This window comes from Platichthys flesus, chromosome 24 (genome assembly GCF_949316205.1).
Source record: "Platichthys flesus chromosome 24, fPlaFle2.1, whole genome shotgun sequence".
Classification (NCBI taxonomy): Eukaryota; Metazoa; Chordata; class Actinopteri; order Pleuronectiformes; family Pleuronectidae; genus Platichthys; species Platichthys flesus.
The window spans coordinates 99,194-127,032 of NC_084968.1; the positions used below are offsets into that span (position 1 = coordinate 99,194).

Here is a 27,839-nt window from a genome sequence, read left to right on the forward strand (position 1 = left end):
TTTCCTCATGGAGGTCTTTATTACAAGATGAACAACTCTTGTGGCAGTTAAACGGAATCAGTTCAATGGTTACACTTGAAAATAGGTAAGTAGCGAGTTAACACGCGGCAAAAGCGACGGGGGGCGCTGCGGTGACATGGTGCGATCTGGGCTGTCCGAGTTGGCGACGTTATCTGATCCAAGCCACTATGTCATCGCATCAGCAGATCCACCGCTGCCTCGGACGTCCCCGCATCGCATCGTGTCACCACCGCTTCCCCGGCTACACCGCAGGGAAGTCTCCAATGCTCCCAGTGAGCTGCCCTCGCGTAGATCTTGATCAATACAGGTCAATCTAAGGAGGGCTGTTTTAGACAGGGTAAAAAGTTGCTGTTTTAAATGATCCTTGTGGTATTTTGAAAGAAGTATGTTACAGACATTTCATTAAGACCCCAAGGAACCATATCAACTTGTAGTAAAAAGGGCATACGATGAGTCCTTTAATTTCATCCATCTTCAAGAACCTCTCGCTGTTTGCTCCGTTAAAATGTCGGGTGTCGAGGGTAAATTGCATATTCTCCACTCAAGCCTATGTGGTGAATACACAAGACAGAAAACTGGACAAGGCTAACCTCTCTTGTCTGGATTTTGTAACTGAGGTCAAGAGAATACAGACCCAATTTTAATGATATAGTTCAAGAATAAGAAGAAGAAGAAGAAGAACATCATTGGCACAGTTTTACAAATAGACACGAAAATAATTACGTTAATGACATCTGTTCAGAAAGGCTAGAAGCAATGGACCTCTGCAACGCCTTTAAACCAACTTGAACTGTCAAACTGCAAACAATACCCATAACAGTAGAAGAGAGGACAGCCTTTCCTGAAATCTCATACACAGCACCCTGAATCAGGTGAGGATCAAACATTCAACTGATTCGACTCCAACACCGGTGTTTTAAAGGTAATTTGGCAGGCAAGCTGGTGTGCTATACAGAAATATCCAGGTCACAAAAAGCAGGGGGACCAACCCCTGTGTATGTATGTGTGTGTCAGACAGCAGTATGCAGTGGTGTTCCCGTGGTATGAGTTGGGGAGGAGGCATGCTCGGAGGAGGACAGGGAGTGGGAGGACGTCTCTCTCTGCAGCTCTTCCACCCTTTTCTGCAACTCTGATCTCAGAAACAGCAGCTCCTTCAGAGTTTGGTGTACTGGCACCTGGAAAACAAATGGTGAATTAGAATATTAGCATAATTCACTTGTGTATCACTCATCAAAACCAGGGATTACATGTAGTTGGTCAACTTCCAGAAAGTCTGCAAAACCAAACCAATACATTCCTGTGGATCCCCTGCATTATATGATGGGGGTGAAGGAATATTCAAATAGAAAAGACAATTTGGGGTAAAGTTCAGAAAATACAATTTTGGATACAAAAACCTAATTACAATTACAACAATTGTAAGTCCAGTTGGTGGATGCTGCTTGATACTGTTGTCTGATGATGGGTCGCCAACCCTCCTTTAAATACTACTCCCGACCATCACTACATAGGACGTGTACCTGTGGTCTCATGCGCGGGTTCCAGCGAGCATAGTAGCTGGTCCACAGCTCTAGGTGTCTAGAGGAAACAAGTGGATACAGAACATGGTGCTCATAATCCACATAGAAGGGGTTGGTGAAGTCCTCTGGCTGGCTGGAAGGGGGCAATAAAAGTCAGACAGTAAGAGACTTACTTCTGTAATTCACTCCATTCACTTATTCGAATGAGGCAGCTGTCTTACCTGTTAATGTAGGACCACAAGGACACAGTCTTGGTCTGCACCTCCTGAACAAGACATAAGAGTTTGTAGATGAACAATTTAAGACTCATGAACCCCTATTAACGGAAAAATGGTCCTTACCTTGGCTGCCCTCTCCTCTTCACTGTTATAAAGGAATGTACCAAAAAGACAGCTGTAGAGGTGGTCCAGCACTGTGATCAGGAACAGCTCATTGAACTCAAACGCTGCTGAGAACTGCAGTCAGAAGAGGAGTAGTGATAATGAGTGGAGAGAAGCGGCCCATTATTTCCACATAAGTTAAAAATACCGCACACAAGCACAAACTTATTTTTATGAGGATGGATGAAAGACCCTGACCTGTCGAGTCATCTGCCAAACACAGTCGATGAACTGGATGAAAAGGGGGGAGCGCTCAGAATTAGCATGGTTCTCATCGCCATGACCCACACGCTACAACACAGAGAGAAAATACTTTGAGTGGACAAAAAGTCAGGTTGCGTTACAATTGCTACAATTATGTACCATACAATCAAGCCCCATAATTACAACAGGAAGTTTATAAGTAGCAGTAATATACCTAAACATACGGATATTCTAGTTAAGCAGGATCCTTAGGTTAAAATATTGTTACTCACCTACTTAACTCTTACCAATATTACATCACATCCAGTCTCAAATAATTTCGCTATGCAAGATTTTCCTACTGTTTTCATTGTGTCTTTCTCTAAGAGACAAACACCCCATTTCCAACTGGATAGACATTAAAATAAGGTTAAAACTTATTCTAATACAGGTGTAACTACAGGCAGAACATCTCAGCTAGGTGTAAATTACAACAGCTCATTCCCTGCATAGTTTATGTTCGAAATGCATCTGACATGGATGTGCAACAGAAGGATAATGATTTTACTACAGCCTTCCTTGCCACAAGGCATGTCAGGTAATCATGAGGGCTCCGGTTCTCAAAAAGCTTGAAAACCACTGCTCAAAATCAAACAATAAACTATTAAAACCAAGAGACAATCAAATTGGATACAGCAATCAACACATAGAAATGTGAACTTTGAAGCTGCCGCACAAATTTTAAATAAAGCTAACATTATGTTTTTATCAGTCTTACAGTTATCACTGACAGTGATCTTATTATACTCTAATTTTTGAACTAACAAGCTGGAAGCAAGAACATGACCACAAGACAATTAGTATTCCCTGTTCCTTACCGCGGCAAACTTGTGTCCAAAACTAATCCATTCCTTCTCCACCAGAACCTGCAACGTATACCAACATGATTACACTGTACATATGACTAAAGCATATACGTAGTTGATATTGTTTTGCAGTGTGTGACCTGGAATCCTCTGATTGTGCGGTAGTAGCTGTCCAGCATCAGCATGGCCAGAGAGGTGAGCTGAGCAGTTCTGTCCCAGCCATCACTGCAGTGTACCACTACCGATGTCTTCCCAGATTCCAGCTTATCAGCTATCTTTGCTGCTCCCGCTAATAAAAGCTACACACAAGACATTGTCAGTACAAGTTATGAATAATACACCCTCTATACCCTCTGCAGTTAGTGGTTTACTTAGAAAAGTTTGTTCAATAAATTGTAAGGTAAAAAAACAACCAAAGGAAAGAACAATACTGAAGACAACTATTACTCTTTGGGGTGTCTTTGTGTTTTAGATTTACCCGTATGTATTCCAACCAGTGTGTCTGGTCAATAGCAGAATGCCAGTGAGCTTCATCTATGGTGGGATAAACAACGTCCTTCATCTTCCTCAGTGACTCTCTCATAACATGGATGTTGGGGATTTCCAGAAAGTTCAGCTCCACGTTTGGATAGAAACTTTCACTCTCATAACCTCCATCCTTTGCCTTCATGTGGTGGAGACAGCAGATGTGGAGGTTGTCAGAGTGTAATGGTTGAAAAGAGGATTGAAAACAATGTCTGAGTTGAAGCACAACAGGACAGCGAGGGGGAAAATAGGAAAAATAACAAAAATACATGAATGACCTTAACCTTGTTAGTGACTGCCACACTACCCTGCCGGGCATCAAAGATGGTGAGTTTATGGGACTGGGCGTTTGCATCCATGATGATTTGGAAGAAGCCTTCATCCTCTTTACAGCGACGATCTGAAGGTCCAACTAAGGGCTGACTGCATCGTACAATGGTGGCCTGAGACTCTGGGTGGATCCAGGACAAAACCTGTAGAACAATGACCAACACCATAGAGTTCTGCCTGTTTATCCACATTCCTTTAATTGTATTTGAATTGTAATGCAGCTCTCAGACAGACCGGTATGCGGTGCTTAGCTCTGAACAAAGCAACACGTTTGATGTCTTCATCTGTGATGTTGGTAGGGATGACCAGGATGGAGGGGTAGGTGTCACACAGTTCATGATTGCTGTTAATCTTACTGATGGTCCAGCTCTCATTTGGGAGACCCTGGCCAAACAAATTCAACCACATGGAAGACCCATTAGAATACTGGGAGTAAAATGTCTGTCAAATACATTCCATACAATTTAGTATAAAATATGTGCATATTTTTCACATTATGACCTACTTCATTATTCTTATTAATAATAACATAGAAAGCTGTGCTATAATCAGTCATGCTCCAACGCGTTCTTTTCTCTATACTGACAAGGATCTTTGTTCACTTTAGCTGTTTGATTACTAGTTTATCTGTTGTCATGATAAAGCACTGATTTAATCAGTACAGCAACAAGATACCCTCTTCAACCAAAATCGAATTACATTCACTAAATATCTCTTGTTGCTTCCATTCAACCGTTTTTTTGTTTTTTATTGCTGTTAAGATACTTCTTATGAAACTCAAATCTCAATAGATGCAAATAAAGCAGTAGATAGTACAGCAAAGTGAAAGTGCTGAAAAAAACAAGTTAAAGAAGCTGTTTTAGTACAAATGCAGCTACAAAGCTATACATTAACAGCATTTAGAGACTACCATTAGTTCAATGTAGTCACATGATATATGTAATAGTAGTAGGACGAGGTATGATCTCCTTGCTCTGTAAGAATCCAAGTGTGTAGTGGGAGCCCATGGGAGTAGTGGGAGCAGGCTGAATCAGTATCACAGTCGCTGTGTTACCTGACGCCTGTACTCGGCTGCTGCGTCGTACACCTTCCAGCCGTCAACAGGAAACTGCTCCTTGTAAAGAAAAGCGAAAAGAGGCTGCAAGAAGATGTGACAGGAAGTCTTTTAGAATTAACTTACTTTACACACAGTAAAATACTAGTGAGGGAGTTTAAGTTTAAGTTGTAGTTAATTCTCTAGAGGTGAAAACATAGTGTTCTCTAAATACATTCGTATTTACACTGATACGATTTAAAGAATCATTTTAAGGACTAGAAGATTTTGTCCTTGATATTCTATAGACAACAACAGTTTCATTAGCTATTTATTATTAAAATTGTTTTTTTCCAAAAATTCAGGTGTCTCCTCCATGCTTTATAAGTTTCTAACCATTTTGGTGTTACCAGGTATTATCCATTGACTAAACAGGAGTCCGATCTGTGCTTTTCTCTTAGAACTTTTTTAATACGTTGAATTGTTGCAAGCTGGCAACATTTTTATATATCAGAGCCAGACTTTCCATTAAAAAAAATGTTTTGGTTGTCTGTGACTTAGCTCTTATTTATTTATGATGTATCACAATTGTCAGACTGGATATTCTTTAGAATTAAGTTCATTGCTCTTTTAAAAGGTTTACTTGCATGATTATGCTATAATATTATCTTCGGACCAGTGGTTTGACTTATTTTTACAATGATGACAACAGGGCTGCAACTAACGACTATTCTGATAGTCGATTAATCATCGATTATTGAAACGATTAATAAAATAATCGGATTATGAATGACACAAATTCTCAATTGATCTTATTTAGCCAACAGCTTTTAAATTTAGCTTGAGGTTGTTCGAGGCATGTGATGACTGAAATAAAGACAATAAAGATCGATACTTCATTAAAAAAATGTCTTAATAAACTTTGTTGCATGTAAATGTACTGTTGACATAAAAGCAAAGAAAACTATAGTTTTAGTCCATTTAAAACAGGCCAAGTGCAGATACTAAAAATAAAAAATAAAACAAGTATCCATTTTTCCTGTTAAAACAATGTTTAGTTCAGTTGCACGGCACGAAAAACGCGGGCTATGACGTAACCAACGATTCATCGACGAGCAAATTCGTCAGCGACAATTTTTGTCATCGATTTTTGTAGACGACGTCATCTAATCGTTGCACCCCTAGATGACAATAATATAATTTATTGCAATAATTTCTGGGACAAAATATCATCCTACATAACCTGCTTTTGTGACAGGCCTACCTTTTGTTATACCTAAATATTTGTATTGGAACTGTCAAAAGCTATATTGTGTGTATTATTGAGTGCTAACAGGTGCAGTTAAAAAATTGGGTGCACCTGAATTATGTGCTGTTGTCCCTAAATGAAATAGTTAAAACATTTTATTTGGAGCCCTGAATGACATGATTGCTAAGCAGCTTCCCACGACTGAATACTTTTTTTTTTGTGTAGGGCCAGCCAAACTTGAGGCCCAGCTGCTGGGGTTGTAGGGTGAGTTTCTGCACTGAGGACATTTGTTTCTGTTGTTTCTACACTGATATAATTACACTGATTTTGCTATTTTTTTTTTATATTTATTTTTGCACTACTCTATGCATCTTCGTTCCGCACAATGACGAGATGCTTTTGAAATTTATTGGACACTTTTTATAACTTTTAACCGCACTTCAGTCTCTTCGGATCACTGGGAGAATGCCTGCAACACACGCCGGCATTGTTTACACCCGCGACCAGCTGATCGCCCTGAGGCACACTACCCTCTTGGCCGGAGAGAGACCCACCATCCCGGAGGAACTAAAGAGGAGACGGCGGGGCTGCAGAGCGAGGCTTAAACGGAGGATGGAGAAGAGGAAGTTTAAGCCCTTCATCCCTGCAGTCATCACTGGAAACGTGAGGTCGCTGGCAAATAAAGTGGACGAACTGGAAGCGCTCATCAGGACACAGAGGGAGTACAGGGAGTCCAGTATTGTGTGTCTCACGGAAACGTGGCTGCACGAGCAGATACCGGACTCCAACGTCACCATTCCCGGCTTCCAGATGGTTCGAGCCGACAGAGATACCATCGCGACCGGCAAGAAGAAAGGAGGGGGACTCGCCATGCTCGTGAACAACAGGTGGTGTCACCCAGGGCACTTCACCGTTAAACAGCGTGTCTGCAGCCCGGACATCGAGCTCGTTGCCGTCGGACTTCGTCCATATTATTTGCCGAGGGAGTTTACCAGTGTTTTCGCCATCAATGTTTACATTCCTCCATCTGGGAACGCAGAAGCAGCGTGTGACGTCATCCACACTGTGACTGCAGGATTACAGACACAACACCCTGGGGCCTTCATCATCATCACAGGTGACTTTAATCATGCTTCCCTCTCATCCACACTCCCAACCTTCTTCCAGTTTGTCAAATGTGCCACCCGTGAAAATAAGACTTTGGACCTGCTGTATGCAAATGTTAAGGATGCATACAGCTCCACTGCCCTGCCACCACTGGGCAGGTCAGACACCAACCTAGTCCTGCTCTCACCATCATACAAGCCTGTGCTTCAGCAGCACCCAGTCACAGTGAGGACAGTGAGGAAATGGTCTCATGAGGCCATGGAAACACTGCGTGGGGCGCTGGAGGCCACAGACTGGGATGCTCTGTATGAGCCACATGGTGAGGACATTGATGGCCTGACTGACTGTGTCTCTGAGTACATTGGGTTCTGCATCGATAACACCATCCCCACTAAAGAGGTCCGCTGTTACCCAAATAACAAGCTGTGGGTTACAAGCGACCTGAAGGCCCTTCTCAACGAGAAGAAGAGGGCCTTTAGATCACGGGACAGAGCAGAACTCAAACGGGTTCAAAGGGAGCTCAAGCGCAGCATCAGGGAGAGCAAGGACAACTTCAGAAGAAAACTGGAGCACAAACTGGAGGAAAACAACACCAGGGACGTCTGGAGTGGTATGAAGGAGAGATGGGGGAGCAGCTGGGGATGAACGACGTGCGAACGAGCTGAACATGTTCTTCAAAGGGTTCAACTCCAACCCCCCCCACCCCCAGCGGACCCTCCACTGACTCTACGACTGCCTCCACTGCATCTCTGAGCAACAACCCTCCACCTCCCCCCATCACCACCTGCCCCCCTCCACCCCCGTCACCATCTACCCTCACCCCCCCGCTGGCCTTTATCACAGACCTTTTCACACCTCCCACCCCTAGGACATCCTCACATCCCCCACAGCCCCCCACCACCTCCTGCAACACACACATCTCTGCACCACCCTCAAACCCACCACTGACATCCCCCACCCCCCAGTCTGGACTCCACATCACAGCCAGCCAGGTGAGGAGAGAGCTGGAGAGGCTCAAACCGAGGAAAGCTGCGGGGCCGGACCGCATCAGCCCTCGTGTGCTGAAGGCATGTTCCAGCCAGCTCTGTGGAGTTCTCCAGCACCTTTTCAACCTGAGCCTACACCTTCAGAGAGTGCCAGTGCTCTGGAAAACATCCTGCCTGGTCCCAGTGCCCAAAAAAGGACGTCCTGCTGCACTGGAGGACTACAGGCCGGTGGCACTGACCTCTCACATCATGAAGGTCATGGAAAGACTGGTCCTGGCCCACCTAAGACCGCTGGTGTGCCCATCACAAGACCCCCTGCAGTTTGCATATCAGCCCCATGTTGGGGTTGATGTTGCAATCATCTACCTGCTGCAGAAGGCTAAAGGCCAATGTATGCTTCTCCGTTTTGACGGACACGGACAGATAGGACCGCCTTCTCCAACGTGGAACGCCCTCTCCGTGCCTCTCCGCGGCTCCTCGGAGAGCTTTTTGTGCAGCTCTCCTTTTTCTAACTACACGTCGAAATGGCGGAGAGCCCACGGATAGCCCTTGGCTGTGATTGGTCCGCTAACGCCAGCATTTCGGAATGGAAACTTCCTGTTCCATTCCCTACATCACAATAAACCAAAATCACAACTACGACTCTATGATTAATGTGACAAGTGTGTTAAGCCAGCGGCTTTGTCCGGCTGACGGTGGCTGGTTAGAGCACTTACGGCATATGTGTACGGTCACATACTGTTATAACAAACTTTCATAACGTGGCTAGCGGGCTAACCACCATGCTAACTGCGGTGGAAACAGCGCAAAAACCCGCTGACTTTAATCCCACGGCTCATGACACTGTTTCTCAAACACCGTCAGGTTAGAAGCAAACACTTTAGATCGATACTAACTAACGGTAGTAGTTAGTATCGGGGTGTCCCTGCTGACTGTGTGTGGAAGCTGGGGGGAAGCTAGCTGCCTCCGTGTAGCTTCAAGCTGTTGCAGCTGTTGAATTAGCAACGCAGTTTGGAAACAAGACCGGGGAACCGTTGCGTTAAGACACGATAACATAAGCATTATGACCCGCTGGGTGTCACTTTATTTTTTTTTACTGTCGCGTCATCAACATCCTTTTTCTGTTAGCTGCCATCGTTCACTGTGTGTGAGGTTCCGGGAGGACGTAAATAAACCAGCGTGGACTTCTTCTATATACCTCATGAGGTAGGCTTCTCTAAGCTCGACTTCAGTTGCGCCATCTACTGTTCTGGCGGTGAATTGTTTTCACAACAAAAAGGCTTGTAGAACTATAAATCAAAAAGGGTCCGTCCGCTCCGTCCGTCTGTCAGTCCGCAACGGACTCGGAGTAGCATACATTGGCCTTTACTGCTCCCTGGACAGACCCAACACCTCAGTCCGGATCATGTTTTTCGACTTCTCCAGCGCCTTCAACACCATCCAGCCCAGACTGCTGAAGGCCAAACTGGAGGGCACGCAGGTGAGTGCTCCCCTCATCGCTTGGGTCGATGACTATCTGACGGGCAGACCGCAGTGTGTGAGATTACAGAACTGTGTGTCTGATCGTCTGATCAGTAACATCGGGGCCCCCCAAGGAACTGTGCTGTCCCCCTTCCTCTTCACAACATACACTGCTGACTTTAAGCACTGCACAGAGACGTGTCATCTGCAGAAGTTCTCTGATGACACGGCCATTGTGGGGTGTGTTGAGGGCGGAGGGGAGGCTGAGTACAGGGACCTGGTTGACAGCTTTGTGAAGTGGTGTGGGGAGAACCGCATGCAGCTCAACGTGGCGAAGACGAGGGAGATGGTGGTGGATTTCAGGAGGAACAAGCCCCTTCCCTCTCCTGTCTGCATCGGTGGGACGGCTGTCGGTGGGACAATAAACTGGACTGGTCCACCAACACAGAGGCCGTCTACAAGAAGGGCCTGAGCCGGCTTTATTTCCTGAGGAGGCTCAGGTCCTTCAATGTCTGCAACAAGATGCTGCAGATGTTCTATAAGTCTGTTGTGGCGAGCACCATCTTCTTTGCTGTGGTGTCCTGGGGAGCGGGCATCAAGGCTAAGGACGCCAACAAACTGAATAAAATGATTAGGAAGGCAGAGTCTGTGGTTGGGTCTAAGCTTGTCACCCTGGACGAGGTGGTGGAGGACAGGATGCTGGCAAAACTGCTGGCAATCATGGACAATCCCTCTCACCCCCTCCACATAACGCTGGACCAGCTAAGGAGCAGCTTCGGGCACAGACTCATTCAACCCCGCTGCTCTAAGGAACGATGGTGGCTCTGACATCTGTCAGAGCCACCATCACAGAACTGCACTAAATATACCTGTCTCAATTCATCACTTTATACAATAATATTGTCTTTTGCACACTCAGTCTAAAAATTCTTACACTCTAATAGTATATCATATTATCTATTGTATCACCAAATACTTATATTTATACCTGTACTATATATCATATATTATATCATACTCTTTATATATTCTTTGTATAGATAAGTCTATATACACATATTTATACATGTGTACATGTTGTTGTTATTATTATTATATTTTACTATTATTATTATATAAATATACTGTTGCTGCTATTATTAATATATACTGCTATTTTTATATTGGTATAATTACTTTCATATATAAATATATATTATATACCAGTGGTTCTCAACCTTTTTTCAGTGACGTACCCCCTTCGAAGAAAAAATTCTGCCGAGTACCCCCTAACCAACGCAAAGAAAGATGTAATGTGATTTATTAAGTCTTGTAACTAGACACATTCAAATTTAAAACTCCATCAATGTGCATAACATTGCTCATTTGTAGTGGTCTCTCTTGAACTATTTCGAAATAAAAAGATATAAAATAACTAAAGACTTTTATTATTATCTCAATATAAATAAAGATTTGTGCACCTCAAAATAATTATCAACTTAAAGTGACCTCTTTTGGGATCATAATAAAGATATGTTCTCAAACTGAACTCATGAACTTAATTATAGCTAAACACTTCTTCCCAAAAAATAAATCATTAACTTAGTTTTAAATAAAAGATTAGCTCAAAACATATTTTTTTAATATTCATCATCTTAAAATATCTTCTTTAAGGATCGAAAAGAATACTGACAGGTAGCTTGTTTCCGTTTGCTTTGGTGAGGCTTTTCGCATCGTGTCATGAGATGACCTGAATTCAGAAAGTTTCCTCTTAAAAAACTCAGGTGGCTTACCAACATGACTTTCATGTTTTGTCTGGAGATAGCGCTGAAGATGTGGTGGCTTAATGCCACTGTTGGCAAATCTCTCCCCACAGAAAAAAACAAAAAGTGTAAATAACCCAATCTATGTTATTGTTAATATTATTGAAGTGTCTTTCTGTTATTTTATTGTGACATATTTGCTCGCTTTAAGGTCATACAATTTCATTTCCGCTTTTGTATTACATGATTTTATTTTGAAAGGGTACCGGTAGAGACGCGGACTTCTTGTTATGAATCATTAACTTCACAACGGAAAACTTGTCCATTTTAGCGCCCCTCCGAAGAGGCACAAGCTCTCACGGTGTTGTTTAGGGAAGGCTCTCTGCTCTGGTTTCGCCTTCTTTGGTACTTGTCCCTCCGTGTTTCAGCTGCACTTCAACTCGACTCCATTGTTGAAGTTTTCAAGGCAGGTGATGACAGGTGATGACAGGTGGCGTGTGCCAGGTTGGGTCAAACCATCGGTATGGGGGAGACTCTGTTTTTTTTAGGATAATTAAATTAAAAGCCTACTGAATATAAAATTTTGTTCATGAAATTACACTTATATTTTATTGAATATTTGTTAAATAACAATTTTTCAAGGATTTTTGAATGGATGCTAATTTTAAATATATATAAAAAAAAATCTCAAGTACCCCCTGGAGTACCTTCAAGTACCCCCAGGGGTACGCGTACCCCCATTTGAGAATCACTGCCTTAGAGCAATCAATATCAAATGTTGCTACACTATTGGCTACTGGAGGTTCCCAACAGGCTTATCAGGTTCCATCCAACACAAATTAAAAACATTCTTCAAGTAACAAGCCACTGAGCATATTCAATCTTTTACTATGGCCTTGAAGCACAATTTACACTCACTGTACACCTTATCAAGCCAATATTTAGGACATTAGAAGGAAACTGACCAAGGTGTGGGAGAGGGGGAAGGTATGTTTAGCCAGCGCCTCAATCACATCTGGATGGCTCTCCTCTGTCTTATAGGCAAACCTTGGACTCCTCATGTCCTGATGCACAGATGTGGGGGTTAATAAATTGTAATAGATGTTGGAAAAAGACAATATCAGATCAAGGAAATAAATTTACTTATAAAAAACAATGTTTTTTCATGAGCAGTATGCATCATTAATGAGCCATACGTTGTGTGTGCAAATAAGTGTTACCTTGCAGACCAGTTCAAGTCCTTTGGTGTTCTCTCCCTGGTTGGGAACACTGATAGTCTCCAGTCTGCTGATAGCACCAAGGTTAACGTCAAGAATGAACGGAGACTCCTGTATGTATAAAGATGACATTAAGAAGTGCACATTATACAGATACAAAAACAACCCCCCAGCTTACATCACTCAATCAAGTTTGTGGACTGTAGATTAAAGGACGTTTGATGGTATTGAATCTCTACTGAGTAAATTGGGCGGCTGTGGCTGAGGGGTAGAGTGGTTGTCCTCCAACCTGAAGGTCGGCAGTTCGATCCCCAGTCTGACACATCTGCATGCCGAAGTGTCCTTGGGCAAGATGCTCAACCCTGAATGGCCCCCCATAGAATATCAAAGTGCTGCAAATAGATGCACTGTATGAATGTGTGTGTGAATGGGTGAATGGGTGAATGTGACACTGTACTGTAAAGCGCTTTGAGTGGTCATCAAAACCATTTAAATTATGTATTTGGTGTACACACTACAGTACCCTTTCAACACTGATGAAGTGGAATTTGTAGTCCGTGATGGTCAGGGTCCCACTAACCAGCCCACTGAATGGACAGATATACATCACATCCTTGACTGCAGATCAGCAAATACACAGAAACAAAAAGGATACAATTATTATTCGATTCATTGACACATGAACAATATTTAAATGGCTTGTCGAGTTCTGGCATTTCACGTCGAGATATATACCTGTAGTGCGGATGGTTTCTCCTGGCAGCAGAGGAACCTGGTTCTGGAATGTTCCGACAGGTGCCCCATATCTCAGTACTGACAGGTTCTGAACAGAAAACAGACCAGGCAGAGGGAAAACAACATTGACCTTTGGTACAGCCTTTATCACAGACAGAATATTACTAGTAGTATTTGAGTCAGGGTTTTACTAAGCAGCAAATAGTCATCACCACACTGATAACTACAAAACTAACTTAAACAGCAACTTGAAGGTTAAATTATTTTATACAAAACTTATACTTATTCTTGTTTAAAAATTATCAAATAAATTTTTTTATAAGAGCTAATGGAAAAATTCAGAGCAGAATTTCAGCATTGCGCCTACAAATGCTTTTTTTCACTGTCGCATTCCTATAGGGATCGCTATCGTCTATCATAAGCTACTTTCTTCCTCTTGTCAATTTCCATTTCAATGTGGATGACACAGTTCAACCTTTCCACCAAACCTACCTCCATCCTACAACAGATACATACAATGAGATGATTATTTTTATTATTATTATTATAATATCGAAGCCAGAACAATGTGAGACTGATAGTAAATGCGATTCCATCAATACAAAAGGCAGCAGCCTTTCAGTACACATTTCAGTACACAGTGGAAATGTGTACTGAGCACATTTCCACTGCTCGGAGGAAATGTGATCTGTGCATAGTAAATATTGTATTGCTGTTGTCTGCTAGCGTTCAAATGACTCAGCATGATGATTTCGGCATGAATGAGGAATAAATTGGGTGGCAGCACTGTCTGTTACGAATTATATAAAGATATGCAAAACCGGTCCACTAGCATAAAGCTAATGTTAGCCAGCATTAGCAATGTATTCTTAATAACCTGTTATATATTGAGATTTATAGTCCACTTCTGCCACCTATAGGCAGGAAGAATCCAGTCATGTTGGTGCCTATTATATTAACCCAGTTTGCAAGGAAAAAGTGAAAAAAAAGGAATTCAATAAATGGCCACTGTCAAATTGTGAAGTTGACACCGGGGGAGAGCGTGACCTAGGGGATAGAGCGGGTGTTCTGCAACAAGAAGGTTGCCGGTTCGAATCCCACTCTTTCCCATCTGCATGCCTAAGTGTCCTTGGCAAGATACTGAACCCCTAAAATGGCCCCTCATAAATACTGAGTCTTCTAAAAAGGTAAGTCGCTTTGGACAAAAGCGTCAGCTAAATGACATGTAATGTAATGTCATGTCATACGGATGGCAAGTATGTAATATATTACCCATGTAGTATAAGTTGGAAAAATGCAAATGAGAAACAACAAACAAAGGTCTATGCTATTGGCCATGCTTGGTATCTGACAAAACATTTTTCATATAAACAATGCCACATACAAGAACTGTTCAATTACAGAAGAGAAGGATGAGGTCGAAATCTTAAAGGGCCCATATTGAGTAAAATACATTTTCTGGGCTTTTACTATCCGTAATTACTTAAAGGGGGTCAGTAGGTACCCTTAAAGTATGAAAACAGTCACTCCGCAGACTTTTTCTCTCAGTCTATTCTGTTATTAGGGCGGCTGTGTATGAGGGGTAGAGTGGTCGTCCTCCAACCTGAAGGTCGGCGGTTCGATCCCCAGTCTGAACAATCTGCATGCCGAAGTGTCCTTGGGCAAGATGCTGAACCCTGAATGTCCCCCATAGAATAACAAAGTGCTGGGATAGATGCACTGTATGAATGTGTGTGTGATTGGGTGAATGTGAAACTGTATGTAAAGCGCTTTGAGTGGTCATCAAGACTAGAAAAGCGCTATATAAATACAAATCCATCCATTTACCATTTTATTGAAACGTCTGGTTTCGTACCTCCTCCTCGTATGAGTCTTTCTGGGTTTCACTCGTCTCTCATCCCCATCGAGCCGGTACCAGTCCAGCCTTCCGAACCTAAGTGGACACCACCTCCCATGTGCACCCTGCACTGGGACAGCAAGTTGACGCCGATGCTTACCAATCCACACCAGTTGGAGTAGCGTCTGACAGTGGTGATCGGAGATGCGGAGCGGCTCAAACTGCTTGGTGTGCCAGCATACACGAAGGGAACTAACGAGCCTTGCGGAATGATCATTGCCCGGCTGACATGCAAGCTGCTGCAGGGGTGGTGCTGCACCGATCAGGTTGTCAACATGGCATTTGACACCAGCGCGTCAAACACTGGCCATCTTACAGCAGCCTGCATTGCTATCCAGCTCTCAATGGGTCGACCACTGCCCTGGTCCGGGTGCCGGCACCACATAGGGGAGGTGCTCCTCAGCCACATTTTCACCGACCTCAAGGTGAAGACGTCCCGCTCGACTGATGTTACATTGTTTACATGGTTCCGGGACAACTGGGACCTGGTGCCACATAAGGACAGCAGACCATTGTCCCGCTACATTCCTGACGAGGCCAAACCACCGTTCTTGGGCAAGTTGTGTGCTGAACTCATTGCGTGCACTGCAGGAGTGCTTGACTACAAGCGAGGTGGTAACCGCAAGTTCGTGCAGCTGTGTCTTGTGTAACTGGGTGCAGCACACACTCCAGTTACCTTCCAAGGGCCAGGAGCACTGCACAAGGCGCGGTGGATAGCCAAGCTGCTCTACGTTCGCAAGCTGGCCTTGATGGAGCAGCACATTGCGTTGCTTCCTCAGGGGACCATCAAAACGTGGCAGCAGGTGCGGAAGATTCAGACCTTTGCCAACTTCATTACGCACATCTACGCAACGTGGTGGCTGACCTGTCACCACGTCGTAGATGCCGCATGGAATGACCTCACAGTCTACCACCGCCTGTACAAGTACAAGTCTGTTGAAGAAGGCATTGCAGCATCAGCGATCAAGGCACTGGAGAGGCACCTATGGTACCTGGCAGGCGAGATGCTGCCCTTGGCACTCTTCAGCACCAAGGTGCCAGTTGGCGAGCTGCGCGCACTTGCAGATGCCATCTTGGAGCACATGCCGGCTGACCTCCCCATGCGAGCCCCACAGCTCCGCTTTGGCACTGGCTTCGGCAAGCCAAAGTTCCAAACCCTCTCACCGACAACCAGCTTGGCTGACCTCGCCAACCCAGACTGCTGGTTCGGCATGCACCAGCTGCACATCGATCCAGTCTGTACATGTACATGCCATCAATGTTGTAAATGACTTTGCAGAGCGTGGCGTCAAACTCACATCAGACTTTGTTGGAGGAGCGAGGAGCGAGAAGCACCTGCAGAATGTGCTGCAGGCAGTTGAGCATGTTGTCCTGGAGTTTCAATTTCCCCGTTACTCCTTACGCCGGGTATGCACCGGACACGGAAGCGCCGGACTGGACAGGGCAGCGCCATTTGCAAGCGCACAGCCACCTAGCTGTTCACACGGTAAGCGCATTTCTCCACGCCAGTCAGCCTGCGACCCTGCTTTCTCCGCTTGTTGCTGTAGTTAACCCGTTCAATGTAGGGGTTTGGGGGTTAATGATGATGAAATTCATAGCCCCTCCTCTCTTTCTCTGTCTATCTGCTTGTATGCTTGTAGTGGATGGGCAGAGGGGGACATTTTACTATGTGGTGTGAATCGACAAAGAAGAAAGAAGGCGTTCTCTAAGGTCCGCCTAGTGTTCTGGCGGGGAATTGCTTTGTAAGAAGTGCAACGCATGAATGACAAAGAGTCCTGCGACACAGCTGCAAGCAAAGCTGCCGACACAGTTGCAGAAGCATTCGCCGGCCTTTACTCCTACATTGGCCGACTGTTCTGCTAAAACTTGAAGAAACATGGTGTAACATACCGTTCAGAAACATCCTGTTGTAACAGACTGTGAATATGTGGCTCGTTTTCTATAGCTGTGTCCAAACATAACAACGTGACTTTCAGCTGTGTTTATCAGAGTAAATGCGCCAGAATGAGATCGGTGCTAGGCCTGCTCACATGTCACTCAAACTGCATTCAGCCATTCAGAGGAGGGACCCAAGAGGCAGGTGAAAACTGCCTGTCCTGTAAGCAGCTCCAGAGAGAGGCAGTAGAGAAGACATGGAATTACAGATTGCAGCAGTATTTCGACTTTAAACCACTGATATATCATCTAATGGGTACTAATACTCAAATTAAAACCCAGACATGTGTAAAATATGGGGCTTAAGTCGATCTGCCTCTACCGGTTGGGGTGAGAATGGAAAAATTGGGAAGCGTGGCAGTGGGTGACATTGACATTGGCTGATAGGGGAGGAAGTTAATGGGAGAAGTCAAGGAGTTGAAAAGACAAAATGAGGTGAAGAATAAGAGGATGGCGTTTTTGGAGTCTTGTGTGGCTGACTTGGCTTGGAGACCAAGCTCAGGAGGGCAGCATAGACAACTAGCTCCCGATCAAAATTCGATAAAAAACCCCGAACTCGGTTATTAAAAGTTTTAACGTTTCGGCTTTGAGCATGAAAAGGGGAGGAAGATCAAGAGGACGAAAAAATACCAAAAACCCAGCTAAACAACCCGAACTGCTGGACGACGGAGGAGACACGTCGGACACGGGGGAAGAAGACGAAAGCATGGAGACCGGAGCTGTCGAAGCGCTGCGTGCAGGTCTGAAAGACATTGTTAAGGAAATCAACTACTTCAGAACGGAGATGAAAAGCGAGCTCGCCACACTCAAAAAGGAATTGAAAAAGAGAACTTAAGGAAGAACTCGAGGATTTTAAGAGAGACATTAACCAAAAGTTAGCAGACAAGGGGAAGGAGCTAGCAACACAAACGGTGAGAATCGCGTAGGCTGAGCAAAGAATTGACGAGACGGAGAACTGGAATGTGGAGGTGAAAGAGGAGCTGCTCCAAACACTGAAGCAGCAGAAAATACTACAAGAAAAATTGACCGACCAAGAGGGAAGAAACCGGCTAAACAATCTTCGGATTTTTGGCCTGGAAGAGGGAACGGAGGGCAGCTCAGCCGCACAATTCATAGAACGGTTGTTAAAAAAGGAGATAGACCTGCAAATACAACCGGCACACCGAGCTCTGGCACCAAAACCGGACTCCAGCAAACCCCGAGATCTATAGTTGTCAACTTCCTCCAGTACACAACAAAAGAGATGGTACTGAGGGAAGCCTGGAAGAAAAAAACACAACATAACAACCAAGCGCTGTTCTTTGATCATGACTACGCCACGGAAATAATTCAGAAAAGAAAGGAGTATGTGGAAATTAAAAAAGTTTTAAAAGAGAGAGGAATCCGTTTCCAGACACCCATGGCCAGAATGAGGATACACTGGGACATCGGCCCGAAAACATACGAAACTGCGAGAGAAGCTGCAAAAGACCTGCGCGAGAGAGGGATCGGAGCGACAACTGTCCCGAAGGGGAGAGGTGCACCTGAGACGGGGATGGAGAGCAGCCCGATGGCGGAGGGCGCGAGAGGAGCGCCCTCCGCGGAGACGGAGGAGAAACTAAAGAGAGCGTGGGCATGGAAACGGGTGGGAAACAAAGACACCGCAACACAAAGACTGCAGAAATACCGAGGAATGGACTAATAAAGTGTGAGATATCAGAATTTCATGACAGAATTAATTGACGAGGACCAAACTGGATTTATTACAGGACGACAAACATTAGATAACATAAGAAGGACTCTGCAAATAGTAAACTCGATACAAATGAAGGAAACTAAGGCTATTTTGCTGAGTCTTGATGCCGAAAAGGCTTTTGATTGGGTAAATTGGACATTTTTATATTTAACATTGGAACGATTTGGATTTAACAAAGAAACCATTAAATGCATCAATACAATCTACCAGAATCCTATAGCTAGAATAAAAATTAATGGTAGTCTAACAAAAAACATAAAGTTGCAGAGGGGAACACGCCAAGGATGTTGCCTATCACCACTCCTCTTTGCCTTATACATTGAACCTCTGGCGCAGGCTATAAGGCAGTGTGAGGAAATAAAGGGAATAAATATAAAAGAACAAAAACATGTAATAAGTCTGTTTGCAGATGATGTGATAATATATTTAGAAAGACCTGATGCAAGCCTAACACATTTGATGAAACTTATAAGTATATACGGAGACCACTCGGATATAAAACAAATGTGAGTAAAACACAGATTCTGGCCTTTAATTATACCCCGTCCCAAGAAACTACAAACGCCTATAAATGGAAATGGAACTCAGAAAGCATGAAATATCTTGGGGTAACCTTAACAAAACAGATAAGCCATCTTCAGAAAAGAAATTATGATCAGATCCACCTACAAATTAAGGGGGATATTGAGAGATGGTCGACCATATCACTGGACTTCAGCTCAAAAATCCACATTATTAAAATGAACATTTTCCCTAGGCTGTTGTATTTTTTCCAGTCCCTTCCAGTTAAGATACCGCTAGAAAGATTTAAAGCCTGGGACAAAATGATATCGAGGTTCATTTGGAGCGGTAAAAAACCAAGGATAAAATATAGCATGCTACAACTGGCTAAGAATCGGGGAGGTATGGCACTCCCAAATTTAAAGGATTACTATGAGGCAGCACAACTTGGAACAATAGTCAAGTGGTGTAAAACATTATAACTCCAAATGGAAAGAGATTGAGATGAGGGTGGCTTATAAACCAGTGCAATCCCTTTTGGGCAACATTACATTGATAAAAACATTAAAAGGTTCAATAGATCCAATAACCTCCCACACACTGACTATCTGGGTTGATTTCATTAAAAGGAATAGATTGGAAAAGGAAGTGAGGTTGTTGAGCTGGATTGCATATGATGAAAGATTCAAGCCAAACTTGAGTGACCTGACATAGAGAAACTGGGAGAGGAAGGGAATCACTGCCATGTACAATACTCAAGAAAGGAAACATAATGTCTTTTCAGGACCTTAGAGAAAGTTATGGATTTAAAAAATGAGGATTTTTTAAATACCTACAGCTAAGGGATTATTTTATAAGGGAAATAGGGAGCCCAAAAAAATTAAACGGAGTGATAGATGTACTAACGCGATTATATAATGGGTCGAAAATCAAGGTGGTATCTGTGTTATATCAAAACTTCAGAGACTGTACGAGTGCTTCAACTGATTACATTAGGGCTAGATGGGAGAGGGAGCTGGGCATCGGCATCACCCCTGAGGAGTGGCTTGATATGTGTGAAACACCAGATACTACCACAAACTCACAAATGTGGAGGGAATTTGGGTGGAACAATCTGACCCGTTTCTTCATAACACCTAAGATAAAAAGTAGACAAAGTCCTACAGAACAATCATGCTGGCGGGCGTGTGGGAGCAAAGAAGTTAACCATGCACATATTTTCTGGATGTGCCCCAGGTTGCGCTCCTTCTGGGATGTTGTTGGTGCCACAATTAAAGAAATACTGGGATATAAAATACCAAATGAAAGCAAGACTATGTACCTTGGAAATGTAACTGGAAATTTAACTGAAAGTGTAACTAAAAGTGATAGATATATAGTCAAGATACTGTTGATTGCAACTAAGAAAACAATAACAAGGAACTGGTACAAAACTGAATCTCTTACCATAGAACAATGGTTAGGGATTGTAAGAGAAATATACTGTATGGAGAGAATGACCTACCAACTTCGACTGAAGGAAGATGTTTCTATAACAAAGTGGAAAAAATGGGTGTTGTATGACATAACGAAAGACATGTGAACTGTAAACTGTATAAATCTGATTTTGTAGATTAGGGATACCTTCAGCCATGATTGACTTTCTTTTTATTTGATCTAACCCTAACCCTTTTTTTTTTTCTTTCTTTCTCTTTGTTGTATATGTCTTGTATTAATGGGAGAAACTGAATAAACACTACAGTTTAAAAAAAAAAAAAAAAAACAATTCAGGAAACCATTCAATATTGTAGCTTTATCTGAAACAAGACTCAACTGTGAGATTAACATGTATTAATAAAGGACAGGATATTGGATATAGCACAAAAATAAAACATATTTAGGTAGGCTACATTCTTCTTTTATGTACATGTGCCAGAGCCAAACATCTTTTTTGGCTGCCAGTTAATTTATGTTTGGGTTCGGTTCTGTGCTGTGCAAACCCTCAAAATGGAGTGAAGCTGTGCACCAGCAACACGACTTCTGTGTGGGTTTTGTCCATTTTCATCACAGAGAAAAAACTGCTCACACAGGCAGAGCTGAGTCAGTTCACAGTTAAAATGAACTAGTTCACGTCCATGTTTTTTATTTGGATGATTTAAGTGACAAACTTAAGATGATGTGTTTAGTTATTAAGTCCTGACTTTGAGCATCACGCCTCGTGTTGTATTGACCACCGAATGTTGACGAGTAATTTTTCATGATGTTTAAATGTAGCCTCATACACTCTGAAGAAAATCAAACAGCACACGCTTCATGTACTGATCAGGTCTTGGGGACTATTTCAGAAGAGAAGAAATACAAAATATGTTGTGAGACAAGTAAGACGTGAACTTATTTTTTTAAATCACGTCTGTTGACTTTAACTAGCAGCGACAGGAGGACACATGAAGTTTAACACATCCATCTAAAAGCACATTTACCAACTTTAGTCACAAAACACCTCACAAGCTTCCACCTATATGATGTGAGGGATGTTTTTACTTCTGACACTCGTAAACACTCCCTTGCTATGGACACAGAGACCACGGACAGCTCCACTGCCCGGGAGAAGGCGCACAGCCTGGCTGCAGTGCCACCAAGTCTGAGGCAGACACCAGGGAGCCATGCAGAGCTCCACTAAGTCCACCTGCAGTGTCAAATTGGGTCTTTTCATACATGTTTTTTTTTTTTTTAACCATCTCCTCCAGCTCTACAAACTTTTACTTGGTTTACAATGTTTTTTGTTTTTACCCAGTCTGAGTTTATACAGGTGTCCCATCACACTGTTTGTGTCAGCGAAATCTGACAGAGCTACCTCGCTCCATCAAATCTCTGTTTTCCAATTCTCTGTTTTCTCTCTATTCTTTCCTCCAACAATGATTCACTGACGGAAAGCCCATCAATGATCTGGATATCTTTAATTTGTCATCTAGGGTATTTGGCCATCTGATTGGCCAAATGCATTGACATGTGGCTTAATGAGATAACTAATACTGCCTCACCATGTCCTTTCGAATCAAGTTAAATTATTTTTACTATATATATTTTTTTTTACCTATTGCATTTATATTGTTGTCTAGACATGATGTTGACACTGGCATATGATATCAACTTGTGATGTGTTTTTGTTTGATGTATTTCAACAAGACCTTCAGTATATCACCGCACTTCAGAAACTGGTGCTTTGTGAAAATGAGCTGCGACCGAGTCTGCATCCAACCAACAACATCTGGAATAAAGAGAACAAATCCAGAGCTGCCAAAAAACCCCAGTTAAACTGGAACACCGGTGCAAGCTAATTAGCTTTAGCTTCTCCAGGCCCCCCAGCAGCTCCCGAGCCGGGAAGCCAGGTTGGCAGGATGACTGTGCCAACCTAGGAAGCGTAGTTCTAAACTGTTCATGTTTCCTATAAATTTTTTAAATATAAGCGACTCCATTTTGAGAAATTTGAAGTTAGCAACACCATCGACCACAGTAAAAGGTTTTCCTGGCCAGAAGAGACACACTGATAATTTACAAGAAAGCACTCAGAAATGCCAGAACTTCCTATTATTAATAGAGGAAAATAAGAACAATCCCAGGTTCCTCTTCAGCACTGTAGCCAGGCTGAGAGAGAGTCATAGCTCTATTGATCCATCTGTTCCTCTGTTCCATCTCTGAGAAGCAATGATTTTATGACGTTTTTCACTCACCACTATGCAAATGGAGGGCTGGGTGAAGTGTTTGAGTCTACATAACACTTTTGTAGTCTCAGGGGTTAACTTTGTTGCAGCAGAATCCAATACAATTGAAGTCAATAGTGACCTACATTTCAGACGTAATAAAACAAAAACAGAAACATAACATGCCTCCATACTTCTTGTGGGGTGTCATCCAAGTGTCCACAAGCCCTGAAATTCCTTTTTGAATAAAACATGGTGTAAATGACACCGTTTCAAATCAAATTTAAATGGTGGTGCTTCAGGGCACCTGGATGACACCACACGAGCAGTATGGAGGTATGTCATGTTTTATTTTCTGTTGGTTCCCAAGGTGTTTTGAGGACTCAACATCTTCACCCACTCCACCAGCATAGTGGTGAGTAGATAATGAGTGAATTTTCTTTTTTCGGTGAACTATCACTTTAAAGTGCATTTCTTCTAGAAAAAACTAGATTATGTTATATAGTGAGAGTCCAATGCTGCCACCGATAGGCAGGATGAATCCAGTCATGTTGGCACTTATTCAAATAGTTGACTGTCTATTTGTTACCCATGTAGGAAATGAGTGAGTCATCTGACAAGGAACTGTCAAAAGAGTCACAGCAGAAAGTGGTTGCTCGAACCAGTGATGTTTAGGCACGATATGTGCTTCGCTACCCAAAGTTCAACAAATGTGGCGGTGTAGTCCTGCCTATTAAGTAGAAGCCATCATATGGTTAGCGCTTATGAAACATTTCAGAATGAATCAACAAGTTTTCGTAATGAACCTTTTTAAATATACTTTCAGTTTTGGTTTTACTTCTGCTCACTATTTTAAAAGATCCCATTTACACCTTCATACAGAATCCTTGGGCTCCTCACACCCCTAGGTGGTGTTGTCTGGGTTTTAAGTTATATTTGAATTCTCCTCACAGAATAACAATAGGGATAAGGAAACGATAATCATTGTTAATAGCCTTAAACATAACATGGTATGATACGGGTCGTGATGGTAATTTAAACACCTTACAGGATATTGACTTTTGATATTGTCTCTAGCTATGTATATCTGTATCTACAGATACAGATATTTCTTATCTGTGCTATTAGTATATGCATTTATACATTAAATAGTAGTTGAACATGGATATTACTAATTACTTTAACATATGTTCTACTGTGTGGTAATCTGCCTTTGCCATTTATCAACATATATTACATTGATAATATTATATTGCTCTCTGGCTAATATAACGAGTATATAATAATGATACAGACATGGCCATAAGCGTTGTTTTCTATGTAGGGGGGCAGACAGAGTGGGAGAAGAGATGCAGCGGAGGGCCGCAGGTCGGACTCGAACCCGGGCCGCTACGGATGAGGCAGCAACTCTACCAGGTGAGCTAAAAACCGCCCCATTGCTGTTCTTTTGTCATCATTCACAACCTGCCTTTGGTTTCCCAGAGACTAAAACAAAGAAGCTGAATTCTTCTCAAACAGCATGGGCAAAATGACTGGTACCTTTCAGAAGAGACGACAACAAATGTCTTCAGATGCATCACAGGACTCAAAGTGTCCCACAGTGAGCATGGTCAAGGTTAAGAAATAAAATATTCTGATGGGGTCTGATGTTCTTTTGACCACAATTGCAAATATAATTAAGTTTAAGATCCATGGGCGAATTATGCTGAAATCCAAGAAGTGATTTGATGTTAAATCCCACAATGTTTAGGTCATAAATATCCTGACTTTATGGGCTAAGCTCAAAAATACCTACATTTCCTTGAACATGTCTAATCAATATTCATGTTTTATATGTTGTTGAACATATAACAACAGCAAGGATCAGTGAGGAGTAGGATGAGACATGCAGAGCAGGACAGAGTGAGAACAAAGAGGAGGAGGAAGAACAGAAACTTAAAGACTTGCCGAAGCATTGGAAGGATGCTCAGAATTACTTTCATCGTGGTAACAAAGCCCTTCATCATGTAAATCCTGCGGCATGGTAAAGCCAGCATGAAGAAAGAGGGGAAAAAGGAAAAAGAAAAATTATACAACAAACATTATTCTGTATGTAGAATACTGTTGCTGTCATCACTCCCGGCTCCCTGCTGTACTGAGTTGGGTTTATCTACAGTATGTACACAGTATAAAGGCTAGAGTCTGGTGGCAAATACCAACACACTATTCTTAATTTACCTAATAACCCACAACATATGAAGAGGTGCATTACAAACTGTGACCATTATGTTCTAGGCCCATTGCACAGAATCTCCATATCAGCAGATTAACTTGTTTCTGTTCAGTGCCACGCACTGTTCATGTTACACGCTAAATGTATTTTGACATATTCTACAAAGATCCCACCTTGAACAGATCCATATGATAATAGAATAGAATGTCTTTAATGTCATTGCATCTGCAGAATACAACGCAATCAAAATTGCTGTCTAGTGATGCATAGGCAACAGAATAAAAGACAATGCACTTAATCAAGTGTACTAACACAACCTAAACACATGCGCACACGTTAATAAAAATGATTCCATAACCACACATACATATTGCACATGATCACTAAAAAGTACTGTAAAAGTCTTAAATAATATTAAATAATACTCATAGAGGACCCAGAGCTGGAACTGTAATCTTTTTTATCTAATCACTCTCAAAATGTATGTTTGATAAGGGTCTCTCCCTGAACAAATCTTTATGCCAAATTACAATAATTGACACAGCACCCCTTGACTGTGAAAGGAAGTACCATGTTTTATACTTATACTTTATGCAGCGCCTACTTTTTTCATTTCCTACACCTTAAAATTGGTCAGGGAAGCTTTAAGACTCTGGTGAGGCGATGATGTGACACTTACAGCTTTACATTGAACGGTATGGAGTGACGCCAACAAACAGGAAGTGGCTGTAATGTCACAATGCACAAGCTCCAATCTGCGACGGCCGGTAAAACCTGCTTGCAGTCTAGTTATACTTTATAGATTGTGTTTTATTTATCTGATGTTTTTTAAATATTGCTTGGTGTAGTATGTGCCCGATTCCTTGTTGATGTAGCACAGGGTTTGTGTATGTTAGCTACCTTGTTATCCCTGTTCATGATGTCAGTTGGGACTGATCCTGTGATTTGACTCGAGATGGTGGCTGCAATCAGCTGTTTACACCACTCTACATGGGAACCTGTTGGACTGAACAGAGACAAAAAAAGATCTGATAAGAATGGAAAATGAATCTACCATTACACGCTTCATTTAGGAAAGTCATAAAATGCAACAACATTTCCCAAAACACAACATTTCAATCAAAATGACATGGTCCCTGAATTAGGAGACGGGGTAATGAAAGTTTGATGAACTTGACCTTCATCATCACCTTCTTAGCACAGCAGAAGTCTTTTTTGCCAATACATTAACACGTTTTCCCTTTTTCCACCCTCTTCAACAGTTCACATAAATCTCATACAAAGAATAAGACCTTCATCGGTTTCACTAGTAAAACATCAATTCACAGGTATAGAAGAAATTACTTGCATATGTAGGAAAAATGTGATGCACCTGTGTTGGGTTTCTTTGCACAAATCTTCAATCATTAACCTGTCTTTATTCACCAAAAGGTAGCACCTCTGAGTTGCTTTTTTCAAACATGGATCAAAAAGCATGTAGTACAGAAAGTTCACCTTGCACTGATGCAGTACCAAAATCTGCATCATACTCCAAGTCTTACATGTCAAACATAGTGCATGGACACATGCAGACAACAGAGTGTCATTTTTAACAGCTTGTTTCTGTTTCAACCTGCGTTTTAAGTGTTCGGAAAAGACAGTGTAGATAAACGACATATATTTACAGACGTATGGTGATGAATGGAAAGCTGTGAATTAGCGCTCCCTGGGGGACGTCAAAGTGAGCTACATTAGCGGTTGCTTCATGACAGTAAACTAGCCCCATGTAGTTTCACTAAGCTCACGTTGCTATCAACACTGTCCCTCGGGTAGAGTGGGTAATTTGGTCCAACAATACGTTAGCCCGTTTCATCCTCCCTATACAGTATATCCATTTAAATACCATCAGCTTGTTGTCCGTTTACCATTAGTTGCTGTATGTACACTCCAAACTCTATCAGAATAATCTACTATTATAACCTTTCCTTATTGAAAAGGTTTTGACCCTGTTGTAAAGCGAAATAGGCAACAATTCCTATTAATGAATCCTGTTCATTATATCATACTATGAGTTACGTAAATATTCTTTGAAATGGGCAAAGACATCTTAAGGAATAGCAACACAACTGTAAATAAACAATATGACGTCTCAGTCTGACAGATCCCTCTGAGAACTTGGAGCTTGCTCACCTGTCCAGGGTTTCACCGGCGGTTGGTCCATTGGTCGACGAGCCCCAGTGCCTTCTGTTCGGCCCTGCTCCGTCCGCCGCCCCGGCAGCTCTGGTCTGTTTCTCCATCTGCCGGAGGACTGTTTCGTCTGTGGGTCAGTGGCGATAAGTGCGGGTTTTCTCTGAGGCTGAGAATTAAATTACACATCGGTTTACACACAGAGTCCGTCCGCCGTGCGTGTGCCTTTCTGTTCTATGATGTGTTTGGACCATTAAGGTTTCTCTACGTCCCCGACTGACAGGGCCTGTTCGTATTGATAACTATCTTCCTCCTACTGTAGCGCCGCCCAGTCATAACACGTCACAGATGCGAGGAC

General features: G+C 42.6%; 1 protein-coding gene across 1 annotated transcript; it reads right to left on the reverse strand.

Moving 5' to 3' along the window:
- Nucleotides 1-27,799, reverse strand: mtmr1a (myotubularin related protein 1a). The gene is made up of 17 exons (XM_062383955.1): nucleotides 27,485-27,799; nucleotides 26,216-26,321; nucleotides 13,356-13,443; nucleotides 13,144-13,238; nucleotides 12,624-12,731; nucleotides 12,369-12,467; nucleotides 4,880-4,963; nucleotides 4,060-4,209; nucleotides 3,780-3,968; nucleotides 3,449-3,634; nucleotides 3,111-3,269; nucleotides 2,983-3,030; nucleotides 2,120-2,212; nucleotides 1,883-1,996; nucleotides 1,763-1,806; nucleotides 1,542-1,674; nucleotides 1-1,196 (listed from the first exon to the last, which is right to left on the reverse strand). The coding sequence occupies exons 1-17, from the start codon at nucleotides 27,589-27,591 to the stop codon at nucleotides 1,032-1,034; spliced, it is 1,968 nt and encodes a 655-aa protein (XP_062239939.1). The 5' UTR covers nucleotides 27,592-27,799; the 3' UTR covers nucleotides 1-1,031.
- Between the last annotated feature and the right edge of the window lie 40 nt (nucleotides 27,800-27,839).